At 39.9% G+C, this 16,161-nt stretch overlaps 1 protein-coding gene across 2 annotated transcripts in view; it reads right to left on the reverse strand.

Annotated features, from left to right (window-relative positions):
* The window catches only part of rfx7b (regulatory factor X7b), a 32,180-nt gene extending 21,432 nt beyond the window's left edge, over positions 1 to 10,748 (reverse strand). For both annotated transcript variants that reach the window (XM_088340077.1, XM_088340075.1), the window contains exons 1-2: positions 10,367 to 10,748; positions 5,205 to 5,238 (exon numbers count right to left, since the gene is read on the reverse strand). In XM_088340077.1, the coding sequence (XP_088196203.1) occupies positions 5,205 to 5,238; positions 10,367 to 10,494 (162 nt within the window). In that variant the 5' untranslated portion in view covers positions 10,495 to 10,748. The remainder of the gene's footprint in view (positions 1 to 5,204; positions 5,239 to 10,366) is intronic.
* Between the last annotated feature and the right edge of the window lie 5,413 nt (positions 10,749 to 16,161).

Genomic DNA, 16,161 nt, shown 5'->3' on the forward strand with positions numbered 1-16,161 from the left:
ACATCATTGTCACTGTCAAGATTGCTTTTCTTTGATTCCCACAACCTTTAGGTAGGATCTGCTATAGAAAAAATGTGAAATTTGGCATTAAAAGGGTTTCTTTTACAGTCCTCTCCTGTTCTTGCAAGTTCGGAAATCATTGTTTTCTTCTCTACTAATTTTGAGTGTCGATTTAATTATAAACTCATCAAATATTAAGCAAAAATATATGAACTATCGCGTACACATGCATCTTTTGAATACTAGAACATCAAGCGATTATTTATTTACTAGTTTATTTAATAGTACCGTATTTTCCGCACTATAGGGCGCACCGGGTTATAGGGTGCACCCCCAAAAAATTGTTTTTGGTCCTATATCTTCCATAGATAAGGCGCACCGGATTATAAGGCGCTACAATGGGAACGTCGACAAAACAGTCAGATGATTCAGTCCAACTGATTACCCCCTTAACATTCCCAAAGCTTGCAAAGAAGCAAATACGTGTCGTAGACACGTGCGGATGCGGTGTCCGTACGATGTCACTCAAATGCATCATTTCAAATATCATTCGGAAGGTTAAAGTCTTGGGATTCAAGAAATGCCAACCATTCCTTAGTTTCTATTTTCTTTTTTGCTCGCAACTTTACTGTGCATATGACAATAAACACTTGAATTGAGTTTAATTCACTCAACTCATCACAGCAACATCAAGATCGTTCTAAAACAAGATACCGGGAAAGTATAAAGCCGCATAGCTCACCTAAGTTCTCACGTTCAATAATGATACGAAATCATGGTCTTCTTACAACCGTGAGTGAAGTAAATCCAGGAGAGTAAAATGTTTACAAATACAGACTAATGAAACATGTTTCTTTATGGCGTAGTTCAGCAAGCTTGCTATTCAGTCATCTTTTTCGGCCAATTGCAGGGTTTGTTTTGGCCCTCTAGCCTATCCGAGGCTCAGAATAACTTCAGCCAATAGCGATCGATTTAACGGATGATTGACACATCTTTTTCAGCCAATTGCAGGGTTTGTTTTGGCCCTCTAGTCAATCCGAGGCTCCGAATAACTTCAGCCAATAGCGATCGATTTAACTGATGATTGACACGTCTTTTTCGGCCAATTGCAGGGTTTGTTTCGGCCCTCTAGCCTATCTAAGGCTACGAAAAACTTTAGCCAATAGCGATCAATTCAAATGATGATTGACACATTGGTTAGCCAATGAAACGCCGGTATATAAATCCCAGCATACACCGCGAACTACTCCACGTTCGGGGGGAAATCGAGTCGGCGGCTGTTGCGTAAGTTGCGAGACCTCGCGATTTAATATTGAGCCATATATAAGGCGCACTGTATTATAAGGCGCATGGTCAGCTTTTGAAAAAAATTAAGACTTTTAGGTGCGCCTTATAGTGCGGAAAATACGGTATTTATTTTAAAAAAAACATGACCCTCACCTTGAGGTAGCAGACATAATTATCTGCATTCTTGCTACTTCGGGCACCCAAAAACCCCAAAAATGTAGAAGAAAAATAGTTAAGTTTGGTCACTTTGAGTTTCTGTAGTTGGATTATTTCTTAATTTTTTTCCATGACATGACACAATACAGCAACATCTAGTGTTCGTCGGAGCTTTAAGGGGTTCATACATTTTGACTGACCTAACTGTTTTGTTAATGTTCCTAATGTAGCGCCTTATAGTCCAGTAGGCCTTATGTATGGAAAATATATGAGAAAAGACTATTTTTTTGGGAGTGCGCCTAATAATCTGTGCACCTTTTAGTGCAAAAAAATACGGTAAACAGCTATCAGCATGTTAAATTGACCTTCTGTGATCTACCTCTATCCATTGTAGTTACATTAATATGATACTTTTGTTAATTCATTTCAATGTCATTCAGCGGAAATAACCAACCGTATGTCGGGTTTTAAAACCAACTAAGAGCTCATTCATGATTGGCAAAACAACTGATTCTTAATGAGCAGTGTGATCAATTATTAAGCCAATGTTTTTCAAGCTTAGGGATCACGTCATTTTTTTTTTACTAGAAAAAAACTCTCCTGAGTGCAATTTGTGCTGTCTGTGTGCTTAACAAGGACTCATCCTGTCAACCTGAATCTGTCAAAATGCAGTTCGCCTCAGCCTCTGTGGTTAAAATTGACAAAAATTCTATGTAGCTTTAATATGTGTATGTGTGGTAATAAATTGAGAACCAACCACAGTGCTGCAATTTACACGCTAGAGGTTGTTCTTTAAGGTAGTTTGAGATTTAATATTTAATATGAAGCATTTCATAGAAACGATTCATACAGCGATGGAAAGATCCTTTAAGTACCGTAAAATTCTGACCACTCCGTGTCCTTTTTCCCAAGCTTTTAACCCGCCGGCTTATGCAGTACAGTAAAGGCTGCCATTCGCCGCTGCCAGTTTCCCGAACGTAAACAGACTGGCTGTCGCTTAAAATCTGTTACAAAGCTACTCCCAGAACAAATTAAATTTGTAAGTAGAGGTACAACTGTATATTTGCTGTTGGACACAATTATTTTGAAAAACACACAATATGAAGTTACCAAAATTAGTCAGTTATTGTTAGGCGTGTGTGATTTAAAAATTCCATTCTACTAGTCTATTCTGTAAGTTTTTTTGAAAGTTATGTTAAAGGGAGAGTGCATATTATTTAGCGGCTCCCAAAGGTAAAAAAAAAAATCCATTATAAAAAACATACTAACTTAAGAATAAGCAAAAATACACAAATCATTGTATAAAGCCACATTTGCTTGATGCAGACAGTTGAATTTATTGTATATTGCCTCACCTAAACGGAGATGGCATACACTACCGTTCAAAAGTTGAGGTCTCCCAATAGTGTGATTTCAATGAAAAGTCACACTTTTGAGTTGCAAAAAAATATATATAAACAAAAGTTTATTTAATCAAAGAACGGACATTTTTAAACAAACCCCATACTTTTGAACAGTAGTGTAATTGTCCGCCATCTTGTTGCAACAGATACTCGAAAAACCAGAATTCTTGCGAAAGGCCAGGCAACAATAAGGGAAAAAAATGATGCGGTTTTGTCACTTCGTCTAAATAGTTTGTATTCTTCCTTGCGCTTTGTTTTCATTTGCAAGACAGAAAACAAAGACATCTAGTGGTCAAATAATACATACTGTCCCTTTAACACTGAATTTGTGGAATATTCTCCCTGTTTCATCCATCTCACTTCAGTTTCAGAAAACAAGTGAGCCTTTATTAGTCATGAGAATTTGATGTCACCGTCACTCAAAAGCAAACGGGAAAATGGCCACTGTTGGGATTACCGTTTATCATTTGCTGCTTAATTTATATTTAGTTTGACGTACACTTGAAATCATATTTCTCCTGGGAAATGTGGAAGCTGAAACATGCCTGGTATCAGACAACTTGCATTGTGCGCTCTGTGCATTTCCCTTCCCCATCACTTTTTAAAAGCACTCCAGGGAGTAGCCTCATTAAGTTTAAAGCATTAAGACAGAACATTGTCAATACAAGGGGACTCACTGCATAAAATTGACTTTTTAATGGATTGTAAACTGATAGTTGGCTCTCTGGAGTGCCTGCCCACCAATCAAGCATGAAATTGAACAACCCAGTAAATCTTTTGTGAACTGCCTATTTTTCAGAGCACTTTAAACTCACTGTTACAGTCATAACAGGGATGTACTGTACTAAATACTTGATGGCAACACCAAATAGATTCATCCCTGGCATGATCAGTTAGATTGGTCAAAGATTGAAAAGCTTCTTTCAGATTTCTCTTACTGTGAAAACGAGGCGCTCTAAATTGGCACCACAAGCATGTGCATGGGGGTGTTATGCTAGGACTTGAAATATATGTTCTTGGGGTGTAAACATAGCAATGTATCTAGCTAACTGGGGATAGGAATTTGTTCAATAATGATGGTGTAGCGGGCAGCACGGCAGCAAAATGGTTAGTGCGTGTGCGGCACAGTTCTGAGGTCATGGGATCAAACCTTCCTGTGTGGAGTTTGAGACCCCTGCACTAGACCATAAAATGATATATAGTTGTCAAATAACACACACTGTCCTTTTAATACAGATGTATATAGACTAAGGATCGACCGATATGGGTTTTTCACGGCCCATACGATACAGATTATTAGAATTATAAAGGAGGCCGATAAGTGATATTTCGAGACGATTTTATTTGCTGTAAACGCTTGAAAATTGGCGCGAGAAATTGTCAATAATGCAAATAGACGTAAGGATATTTGTTATGAATTCAAATAAAACTTTAATAGCGCTCTAAAACCTTTTAGAGTAAATAAAATAGAATTTCAACAAAACTCACATGACTAATAAATGTGGTATTCCTCTGCAGTCTCCCATAGCCACACAACACAATATGTTTGAAGTGTGTCTTACTTCGCAAAGAGTAGACAGTCAGATTTGAAATTCAATTCAAACATTTGTTTACACGAGGAAATCCAATAAAACCAGGGTCTCACAACAGTGCTCTGGTTACAGCGATCAGTAAAAACTGTACTACGTACAATAAGGATGGCTTTACAATACGACTACCTCAGCACGCTTTATACAAAGCCTACTTGTGTACACCTAGTTGTGTCATAATTACCCATTGCCTTCACCTGTGCCCGCTTCTTTGGCGCCAGCTGTTGCCCAGTGCCTGATTGGTTCCCCTCCTATTTAAACTCAACGCTTCCATTCACTCCTTGTCAGTCCGCCAGCAAACCTCCGCACATGCAAGGCAAGCACTATTTGACTCTGGCTCCCGTCTGTCCTGTCCTTACCTGTATCCTGCTCGTCTGCCCCTGGCTTCCCGATCATCTCCGGTTCCCTGACTTTTTCCTTCCTTCGACCACGCTCCGATCTCCCGCCCAGGTCACTCGACGGTTTTTGCCCACCGACCACGCTCTGATCCCCCGCCACGCCCACTTGACCCGTTTCCGCCTTCCGACTACACTCCGATCCCTGCTCCTCCTTCCCAGCGATCGCCGGATTGCTGGCGCTTGCTTTCCCATCACTCAATATAGACAACCATCGCTTTTTTTTTCTTAATCACGATAATGAATATTTCTTAATAAACACATTGTACAAACTACAATCACAACACTCGTTCTATCGGAAGTGAAGACTTACTTAAGTTTTGTATGCAGCAATATAATAGTACACGATAGATGGTATTATGGATTATACTCACCAATATGCTGTCCACTTTTGATTGTATGGATTTGCTGCAATAAAAAAGAAAAAACAAAATTGAAGAGTTTAAACATTAGAAACAAAATTTGAAGGAAATGCACTGTAGACTGGCTCAAGATGTTTATAATTCTGCTATTAGTTTTTAGGTTAAAATACATAAAGCACATGCTAATTGAGTATTAAGCCGGTAGTTTTGAGGTCTGTAGATTCATGTAAGTTATTTTACAGATTACAGACTGAAATTTTCTGTTTATAGGCCAACTTCCACCACTTTAAATGTGTCCACTTAAAAACAATATCATTAAACAGAAAATATGAGCTTGGACTGTAAACTTCAAACGCCAGAAAACAAATTATACTTTAAAAATCAGCCATAACAATCACTTGCTAAACCATAAAAGTTTGGACTTCCAAAGTGTGTGTCTACACCAGATGGGCTCTCACAAAATGACTCTCTGGCGTCGATGAAAAATAGCATCACTCAATAACTTTCATGTGCAAACAATGAATGAATATATAAATATATTAGCCCGATTAATGACGGGAATTGGCGGGTGTGGCGAGCGACGAGACAAGTTGTGAATTTACTACCCTTTATTATGTGTTAGTCTTCACACAAACAACTAGAGGCAAGACAGACTATGTAGAACAAAAACATAATACGTGTATAACAAGTTTATTTCATCTATCTATCAAATACACAAGACATTTCATTTCATTTCAAAATTTGTTCAGCATATTTCTCAGCTTTAACCAAACGTATTATTTATACCGTATTCTGTTTACTATCGCGAATAATGACAAATGGCAATGCAGCATTGACGTTTGGTTCACATGGTCTGGCCATTTTTAGTTTTTTGTTAGACTAGACTAGACTAGAAAATAGAATAGAATAGAACACCTTTATTGTCAATTAAATTCTGTCATGATTACTGATTAGCATCACCTGTGCCCGCTCATTCAGCACCAGCCGCTGCGGGCTACCTGATTGGTTTCCTGTCCCATTTTAAACCCAGTCCTTTCACTCTCAAGTTGTCAGTCCGTCTGCGAACCTCTGTTCCTACAAGGCAAGCACTTTGCACCCGTTTTTCCACCCGCCCGTTCCTGATCTCCCCGTTTGTCTCCGGCTACGACCTGTTTTTGACCCTGACCACGTTTGTTCTCCCGTCCCGGCTTACGATCCGTTTTTGATCCCGACCACGTTTTTGCTCTCCTGCTCTGGCTATCGAACTGTTTTTTCCGTCCTCGACACCGCCATCTCCCGCTTCGGAATATCCATTTCCGTATTCGGATCTCGATCCAATTGTGCGAGCGGCTTGCTTCCCGCGTCCAGCGAGCACCGGATCGCGGCGGCTGCCCTTCCTCTTTCTATCAATAAACTAGTAGTTAACGCTACCCATTTGGGTCCTGATTCCGTTCTGGTCGTGACAAATTCAAAAGCTGCCCCATATAACCCACATATAGATGTAGAATTTCAAGTAATATATAACTTAAAAGGGCAGCACGGCGGCGCAGTGGTTAGCGCTTGTGCGGCACAGTTCATGTCATGGGAACCTGTCGTGGGTTCAAATCCAGCTCCAGACTTTCTGTGCGGAGTTTGTATGTTCTCCCCGTGCTTGCGTGGGTTTCCTCCGGGCACTCCGGTTTCCTCCCACATTCCAAAGACATGCATTTCAGGTGAATTGGCCGGTCCAAATTGTCCCTAAGTGTGAATGAGCGAATGCGTTGTCTGTCCCTGTGTGCCCTGCGATTGGCTGGCAACCAGTTCAGGGTGTCCCCTGCCCACTGCCCGATGATTGCTGGGATGGGCTCCAGCCCCCCGCGACCCTACTGAGGATAAGCGGTACGGCTAATGAGATGAGATATAACTTAAAAAGTAACATAGAATTTAAAAGTTGTGCAATTACCACTATATATATCTATACATATATCTTAACACAATGTAAAAATCCAGGAGGCAGCAACTGAGATAGCTGTGATCAATGATAAATATTGGTTATTTACAGATTAGTGGTTATTTACAGTGCAAATACAGATGACATGAATACTTTAATATACTGCTACGTGTAATAAGCCACACAGAATTTACAGTAAGAAGGCGAAAAACTAAGAAAGAAAATTGTTTGTGTTGTTTATTTGGTAAATAAAATAAACTTGTCAACACAGATTATCTTTATTTTTATTCTACATTGACTGTCTTGCGATGAGTAAATAGGTGCTGCGTTGCGTTTATAAGGTTTGTTATTGTTTAATAAAGGGAATTACGATCGTTAATAAGGGGAGCAATTGGCTGAAGTTGACAGGTATGCTAATTGTTTTAACAGTCAGTGACTAGTCGACTATTAAAACATTTGATAGTTGCAGCCCTAGGTAAGTTAATAAACAGTTAAACAGATAATTTTCCAAACAAATTCACTGCATAGTAATGCATGTATTGATTTATTATGTAGTAATGCAGAGTAGTAATAGTGAAGCAGCCAACTCTGTTAAAATTTGATGACTGACACTCATACTTGTCAAGTTATTTTAAATTGTGTACACATTACTGTATAATATTTTTAGGACAGTATTTTTTTAAATTCACTGCTAAATTAAATAAGCAACACTAAATTTATTGTAAGTGGGAGAAAGATGTTGAAATAATTGTTAGTGCAGTTTATTAAGTAGTACAGTTTGTACATTTTCTTGCTGTGAGTAAATAGCTCCGTGTTTTATTCGTAAGGTTCACTATTGCTTAATGAGAAAAATTGCAATCATTAATAAGGGAAGCAATAGGCTGAGGTTGAAAGGTATTCGGTTATCAGGGGGAGTGACTGAATTACTTTTGAAATTAGTAACTGTAACCAGTTACTCTTTTCAGTTACTTGCCCAACACTGGTAACATCATATCATGGTGTATTTTTCAAAATGCATATTAAACTGAGAGCACTTCACTCTGATCATTAAGAAATAGCACGTTAATATTACCTTTAAATTCAGACTATAGAGCACACCTGATTATAAGCCACACCCACCACTTTTTAATGATTTGCCACTTTTGTACTTACACAAACAGCACCTGTGTATAAGCCGCGTGCGCCCGCATTAAACCTGTGACACAATCACAAGTTCACTCCAGACCAGGCTATAAGTGGGGTTTTTAAGGGTTATTGTTCTATCTTCGTTATTCATTATCCATTATCCGTTATCGGTCAGTTCATAATATGCTACAAAGCCAAGGAGCCGGGACTCTTACTCTCAGCCAAAAGGCTGAGCTAAGGTCCTAGCCCTAAAGCCTTGCTGCGATCATTGCGAATGCACCGTTCCCGGAGGTACTGCAATACCGGGCCGATGCGTGCGGTGCGTTGATCATTGTAAAAGGCCAAGCTAAGGACCTAGCATTAAAGCCTTGCTAAAAGGCCAAGCTAAGGACCTAGCATCAAAGGGGTTTTGGGGTTTTTAAGGGTTATTGTTCTATCTTCGTTATTCATTATCCATTATCCGTTATCGGTCAGTTCATAATACGCTACAAAGCCTAGGAGCCGGGACACTTACTCTCAGCCAAAAGGCCAAGCTAAGGTCCTAGCCCTAAAGCCTAGCATCAAAGCCTCACAATAGTACACAATACTAGAACCACAGTCGGCATCATGAATGGTAAATGATACCCGTAATAAACGTATGATGCAGACTTGTAAAGTCCGGGTGCCGTTGAAAGTAATTCAAGGAAACAAAATGTATATTTCCAAAGTTAAGGGTGGGAAAAATATATATCCACTATTGTCCCCTGCGACAACAGAAAGATCTACCGGTAACTCAGCTCTACCCCACTTCCCATCAGCCCGCGTTTGCTCCGCCCCTTCTTTTTGATTCGCCCGTCGAACACATAACAGAATAAATCTCTAAAATAAATACATTACAAAAATATACGGTTGCAAATACATATTATACATGGTTACACATGTTTACGAAGAAAGACGGTACACCGAGAGTTTTCAAAGCTTTAATAATAATAATAATATAACTTTCATCCCAAACCGTGCCTTTGAATGTACCAACACGCTAGTAGGATCACGCTCGCAATGCATCAAACGTGCCTGTTAAAAAAAACCATGGCGTAATTTTAAAATTCACGGTAAATCGTCCTCAACTTCCTCCTCATAACTATCGCCATCAAGGGCGTCTTGCTCATTATCGGAACGTACCTTTACTTTACAGACAATGTATGCATAAACTTAGAGGTTGCAGTCTTTCTTGGCGCACATATTCTACTGGTCTTAATCTTACCTTTTATACTCCAGCGCCGCTGGTGGCCTTTAAGAAAATTACATAAATTGGCCGTTTCACTGAATAAGCCGCCGGGCTGAACATTTGGGAAAAAAGTAGCGGCTTATAGTCCGGAATTTACGATACTTATTGGTTAATAGGAGAATGGCAATAAATATCTCCGTCACTCCGATGGTTGCACCATTACGGCGACAGCCTCCATGATAAGAGATCATAATAAACGCACATTTTATTTTGTTAATATCGTATTTATTTAATTATTTTAACCTTTGCATGTTCAATTGATTTTTAAAGGTGTTTTTAGTGATCAGCAAGATAGGTTATAAAGCTATTTAGGGTTCACTTGAAAGACGCTTTTGGACCAATTCGTTTTTAATTATTTCATATCGGAAAAATTCGCCCGTTAACGCGAGCAATTCGGAAGATCGCATGAAGAGGTATCACTTTTTCTGTTTTTACTGTGAAGTAACGCAGAGTAGTAACAGTGAACCTGCCCACTCTATTGACTGACACTGCGTCTTTTATTACACATTGCACAGCAACACTCGGTGCATAATAAAAGGCTTATTACACAGAATGAAGGTTTCTCAAAATGATGTGTTTCTATTTTAAATCCAGATGTTGCACCTGTCGTCAGCCCCACGGGTGGACTGTCATCGGTAACATGGCCTCCCGTGGCTGCATGCTAATGACGTGAGCTACTACTACAAGCGAAGGCGACGGCGTGTTGTTGTTTTTAACGCAAAAACCACGCACCCTGCGACATTTCACTCTTATTTCCCGCGTGGATCATATTAACACGCGTGGTTTAGTGGCTTTAAACGGACGGAGAAACCACGAAGGAGGCAACAAAATAGGCACACCGCAGCTACATGGAGGCTTCCTTCTCATCCTTACCAAATGGAATTCTTGATTTTAAACTGTAACGCGTTCGCTTCGGGTCCTTGGAGTCCCGGTACCAGTGTGGGAAGTGAGCCGAGTCCCGTGGAAGGCTTCTGGTCAGCTTGTTGTTGATCATCAGCCATCGCGGTCGGAGGGGTGGTTGGGGCGCTTTAACAAGCAGGCCGCATCCCCCGCCGGAGCACCGCTGGCTGGGGTGGCCTCACGCAGCTAGGGCGAGCCCCAGCATGGCGCTTAGGAACACAGAGTAGAGGGAGGGAACGGGGGGCCCGAAAGAAGCCCAAGGGAAGGAAGGAGAGAATACGGAGGTCGGCCATGCACCAGGCATTTCGCAGAGGTCCCTCCGCTACCTCCGATAGCACGGCTGCAGCAGCCAGCGGCGGCCGAGGACGGGATGCGTGTGTCAGCTTGCACGCTCGTAGCTAGGCCAGACCGGAAACGTTCCTCGTTCTCGGCTTCAAAATAAAATAAAAAAACAAGAAAACAAGGTCATCTTTTTGAAGCCCCAGTGTGCCAAGAGCACAGCGTAGCAACAAGATGCCGGACAAACACGGCTGTGACTTCTAGGTAGGTATTCCACTATGTAAAAGACATACACATTCATACCTGTCAACCTCCACGGCTCCACACTCGTACAAACTATCGTATTTTCCCTTAAAAAATACAAAATAATATCACACCATATATTTTTTTTCCGGAAAGATGCATGATGGGAAATCCCCAGGCGGCAGACGCATGCACACAGTTGCATCAAACCGCTCGCTTCGTTTGCAACGAAAAAAACGATACCGAGATAGAGGCTACCGCGGCGAACTCGTTTGACTTGATTGATTTGCCGTTTCGTGATAGTCGGTGTATACCAAACGGTACCCATAATTGACAAATTTGCGTTTTTTCGTACAGATTTTCTCGTACGGCGTACACGTCTTAGAATGCATAATATCCATACTTTGTACGGCAAAACCGTACAGGTTGACAGGTATGGAAATACACATTTCCGACCTAAAATTTAACTTTGGTACGATATAGTTCGTGTATTTAAAAAAGTACCACTAGGAGGCGCTACATATTACACACTTTCGCTTTTAGCTGAAAGCTACTTTTGTGTTACTTATTAGCACAATGAGTAGTTTGATATGCTTAAAAAAACAAAACACTATATGGTAACTACAGTAGTTAACTTGTTCCTGTGTTATTATCATGTTATAACCAGGTTGTAATTATGAGCAATAATGTTAAACTCGGCTCAGTCAACCACCAAAACATCTGCTCTCTATAAAAGCACTGTGTGGTTTACATGTACTAGTCAAGGTAAACGTTTTGGGTCATGTCAAAATGTGTACGCCGTATAATCATTTTTGTCCGGGAATTTAAAAAAAAATATATAATGCTACATATAATGAGCAACACAAAATTTACTGCAAGTGGGGAAAGAACTCAGAAATTTGATGAATTGTTCGTGTCGTTTATTTGGTGGATAAAATAAACTTGTTTTCCCGGATTATTTTGTTTTTGTTCTACATAGTATTGCTGTGAGTAAATAGGTGCCGTGGTGTCTTTTTAAGGTTCATTATCGCCTGATAGGGCAAATTACAATCATGAATAAGGGGAACAATTGGCTAAGGTTGACAGGTATGTTTAAAGGCTGATTTTAAAAATATTTTTGAAAGAATTGATCGTTTATTTAAAGTAGTGGTCTCAAACTCAGTTTACTTGGGGGCCGCTGGAGCTAGGGTCTGCGTGAGGTAAGGCCGAATTGGACACAAAACAGTTCTGATAAAAACATTCCACTATTCTCAAATATGAATATAATATAAATATGAGAATAAATCAATCAGTAAGTAATAAACTAATTTAAGATTCGCTAGGGCTGCACTTTAAGGAACAGCGTGTAATATTCAATACATCCTAGTGGTAAAAAAATATATTCATTAAAATAATTAAAAAAGGAAAAATACATGAATTATCATTTTATTGTGCATTTTTTAAATACTCATAGATCTATAACATTTATATTTATTTTTACATACCATAAGCCTGACCCAAAGGGAGATGACATAATTGTCTGCCATCTTGCTGGTACGGTTACCCGAAAAACCTGGGAAAAAAGAAAAATGGCGGTCAATGGTCAGTTTGAATCTCAGTAGTTTGTATTCCTACTGGTGATTTTTAGCACTCGTTTTGGGTTGCACAACTCAATACAGCAACATTTAGACACTTAGCCGAGATGCTCCATATCTATTTTTGTCTCTGGGCTTCAAACTACTCGAAGATTTCCTTCTCTATTTTTGGGTATCGTTGTCACGGTGGCCCATTGCCCTCACTCGGCCCCGACCGTTTGGCGTCAGCTGTGGCTCGTTGCCTGATTTGCTTCCCTCCTATTTAAGTTCAGTGATCTCACTCACCCCTTGTCAGTCCGTCAACGAACCTCTGCACCTGCAAGACGTGTGTTTTGACTCTGTCCGGGATCGATCCCGACTATCTCGTCCTGTTTGATATCTGATTCCAGTCCCGAGTGTCTGATATCGATGCCTTCTGTCTCGTCCAGTCTGATATCTTGCTACTGTCTCCGGTATCTGGTATCAAGTCAAGTCAAGTCATTTTTATTTGTATAGCCCTTAATCACAAATAGTCTCAAAGGGCTTCAAATCGATTCCACCTATCTCATTCTGTCTGATATGCTGCGCCAGTCTCCAGTATCCGGTATCGATCCCGTCTGTCTCGTCCTGTCTGATATCTGACTGTAATATCTGGTATCGATCCTGTCTGTCTCGTCCTGTCCGGTATCTGCTTGTGTATCTGGTATCGATCCTGTCTGTCCCGTCCTGTCCGGTATCAATCCCGTCCGTCCTTTATCTGCTCGTGTATCTGGTATCGATCCTGGCTGTCCCGTCCTGTCCGGTATCGGCTTGTGTATCTGGTATCGATCCTGTCTGTCCCGTCCTGTCCGGTATCGACCCCGTCCGTCCGGTATCTGCTCGTGTGTCTGGTATCGATCTCGTTGGCCTCTGGCTTCCTGTTTTTCCACGCCGGACTTCTGTCTTACTTCTTCCGCTTAATTCTGCTTAGGTGCCGGCATGTATATATGGTAGGAGGAATATCTGCATGAGGAGAAATTAAGCATTTTCATACTGTTTGCCTGTCCAACCATAACTGTATTTAGTTATTACTTATGCGTATAAATTGACATGCCCAATCTTCCAAGCATGTTGCCAGTGGATCGTGAGTTGTATGTGACAATATATATGATGCAGATTTATTCAACAGTCGGGAACATCTTGATTCATTATCTTTATTTAATGAATAATGTAGTAACAGCAGGTGAGTTACAAAATTAAATTAACGATGCATTACATTGCATTCCAGGAACGCTTTGAATGCATTAGTCCCAACACTGTTATTAAATAATAAACCTTTCATTACCACCAGCTTTACAGTATTTTCATCAAAGTACAGAAATTGTTCAATTTGAAATCTGCTAAGCATCTATAAGTGATCCTGGATACTCTTGAGGCCATTTTCAATTGGTTTCAACGTAATTTACATATTACTTTAAAGTAATCATAGCATCTTATACATTTCTGTAAATAACGTCTAAAAATAAGACATACTATATATAAAATTATAAAAAACAGAACAAAAACTGTTGAAGCTACATCTCCATGTAATTTAACACGTCCAATCATTTTTAATTGTTGGTGTTTTGAAAATCCCAACCGGATTTTGGCTATTTCCCTGTATTAAACATGATAGATTGTTGACTGCAATATAGATATTGCCAATAGAGGCGCTGTCGTAAACAGCGCTTTAATCAGATTTTGATACTTACGGGTAAATAATCAGGCAGGATGAAATATGAAAATCAAATAATCCCTTCGTGCAATCTGAGTAGAAAATGGAAATATTGAGCAAGATAAATGGAGAACGAGAGAGAGGGAGAAAGACGGAGAAAGACACAGAGAGGGAGAAAGAGGAAATAGAGAATAAACGAAAGAGGAAAAAAAACAAATGGATTGTCAATACTGTATATTCTATTTTCTCTTGTCAATGCTCTATCCTATTCACCGTTTATCTAATTTAATAGAATACATTTCTTGTAAAGTAAAAGAAATACAAACAATCATTTTGACGTGTGTCATCTTAAAGCTCCCGGAAATGATCGTTTTGCACCTTGCAAATTTTTTCACTTTAAGAGTCACTAAAATACCTTTTAAGTCAAATTTGTACTTTTGGGAGGTCATTCGGGTGTAAACTCAGAATTAAGTCAGTAGGTCAAGAAAAACAAGAGGCGTGATTTATTTTACAGTGCCATCTGTTGATAAATAAAGGTAGTGCTTCTTTACTGGTCCTGACAAAAAAAACAAACCCTGCATAACAGCAATGGGTTGGAACTAAAAAATGCATGAAATCATTCGTATGTCATCACTTTAAAATGTCAGGAACACGAAGGTATGAAATGTTCACTCCTTCTCGGCCAGAAATACGCACAAGTCTTCTTTGTTTTTTTGGGTAATTTCTGCCATGTGTACTAAGCAGACAACTGCTCAGGCGGTCAAACTCGAATTAAATAAAAGTAGTTATTATTTTGACTCTGATGAATGTCTATTTTATTAAAATATGATTTTTCTGTTTAACTTTGTGGACTTTATTGCCATTCATTTGTGAATACATATGCCCTTCTGAAACTAAATGTGGTTGTTATCAATATAAATAGAAAAAAATAGGTTTCATTTCGCCTCAGAACAACAGAAATTGTTATATGTGTTCAGTGTTATTTCTGATTTGTCTTCACAATTTTTGAATATTCTTTTTCGAAATTGGCTTTTATTTAAATTATATCATGAATATTATTATGAAGGTAAGAAGTTCAGTTATCCGGGAGGGACTCTCTGTAGATCCACTGGTCCTCCGCATTGAGAGGAGCCAGTTGAGGCGGCTCGGGCATCTGATAAGGATGCCCCCTGGACGCCTCCCTCAGGAGGTGTTTCGGGCATGCCCCACCGGCAGGAGGCCCTGGGGAAGACCTAGGAAACGCTGGAGAGACTGTCTTTAGGCTGGCCTGAGAACGCCGCGGGATCCTGTCAGATGAGCTGGAGGAAGTGGCTGGGGAGAGGGAGGTCTGGGGTTCCCTGTTAAGGCTGCTGCCCCCCCCGGACGGACCCCGGATAAGCGTAAGATAATGGATGGATTGATGGATGAATGGATGCATGGATGGATGGATGGATAGATGGATGAATATTATTAACACAATTTCGTATGAAACAAATTACTGAGCTGAGTGTTACCAGCTCAGTAGCCTAGATGGTAAGGCGCCCGCTTTGAGACTGGGAGGTCGGTGGTTCGCGCCCCGGCCGAGTCATTCCTAAGACTTAAAAAGTGGTCGGCGGCGCCCTCTGTTGGCTGCGGCTGCATCGGCTCGCTACAACGGGTCAGGTGCAATCGACATTTCGTTCTGTGTACATTGTTACACAGAATGACAATACAAGGAAATTATTATTATTATTATTATTATTCAGATGCAGAGTGAGGCACACAATACTCTTGCCTCATGGAAGAGGGCTGTAGTGAGACAAAGGATTCCTATTTTATGCACAAATCAACGTAGATCTGTATTCTTGTTGCATTGGGTTTTCCATAATGTGAGATTACCAAAAGAATATATAAATTATCTGTTGATACTTTTATTCAAAATAAAATTAATTTATAAGTTAAATTTAGATACTTAAATGTTTTTTCTGTGCTAAGATTTAATATATCTGTTGTTTTAGCACTCTGCCAATCAAATAATGAAT

This window comes from Urocampus carinirostris, chromosome 7 (assembly GCF_059441175.1).
Source record: "Urocampus carinirostris isolate Australia breed hairy pipefish chromosome 7, RoL_Ucar_1.0, whole genome shotgun sequence".
Lineage (NCBI taxonomy): Eukaryota > Metazoa > Chordata > Actinopteri > Syngnathiformes > Syngnathidae > Urocampus > Urocampus carinirostris.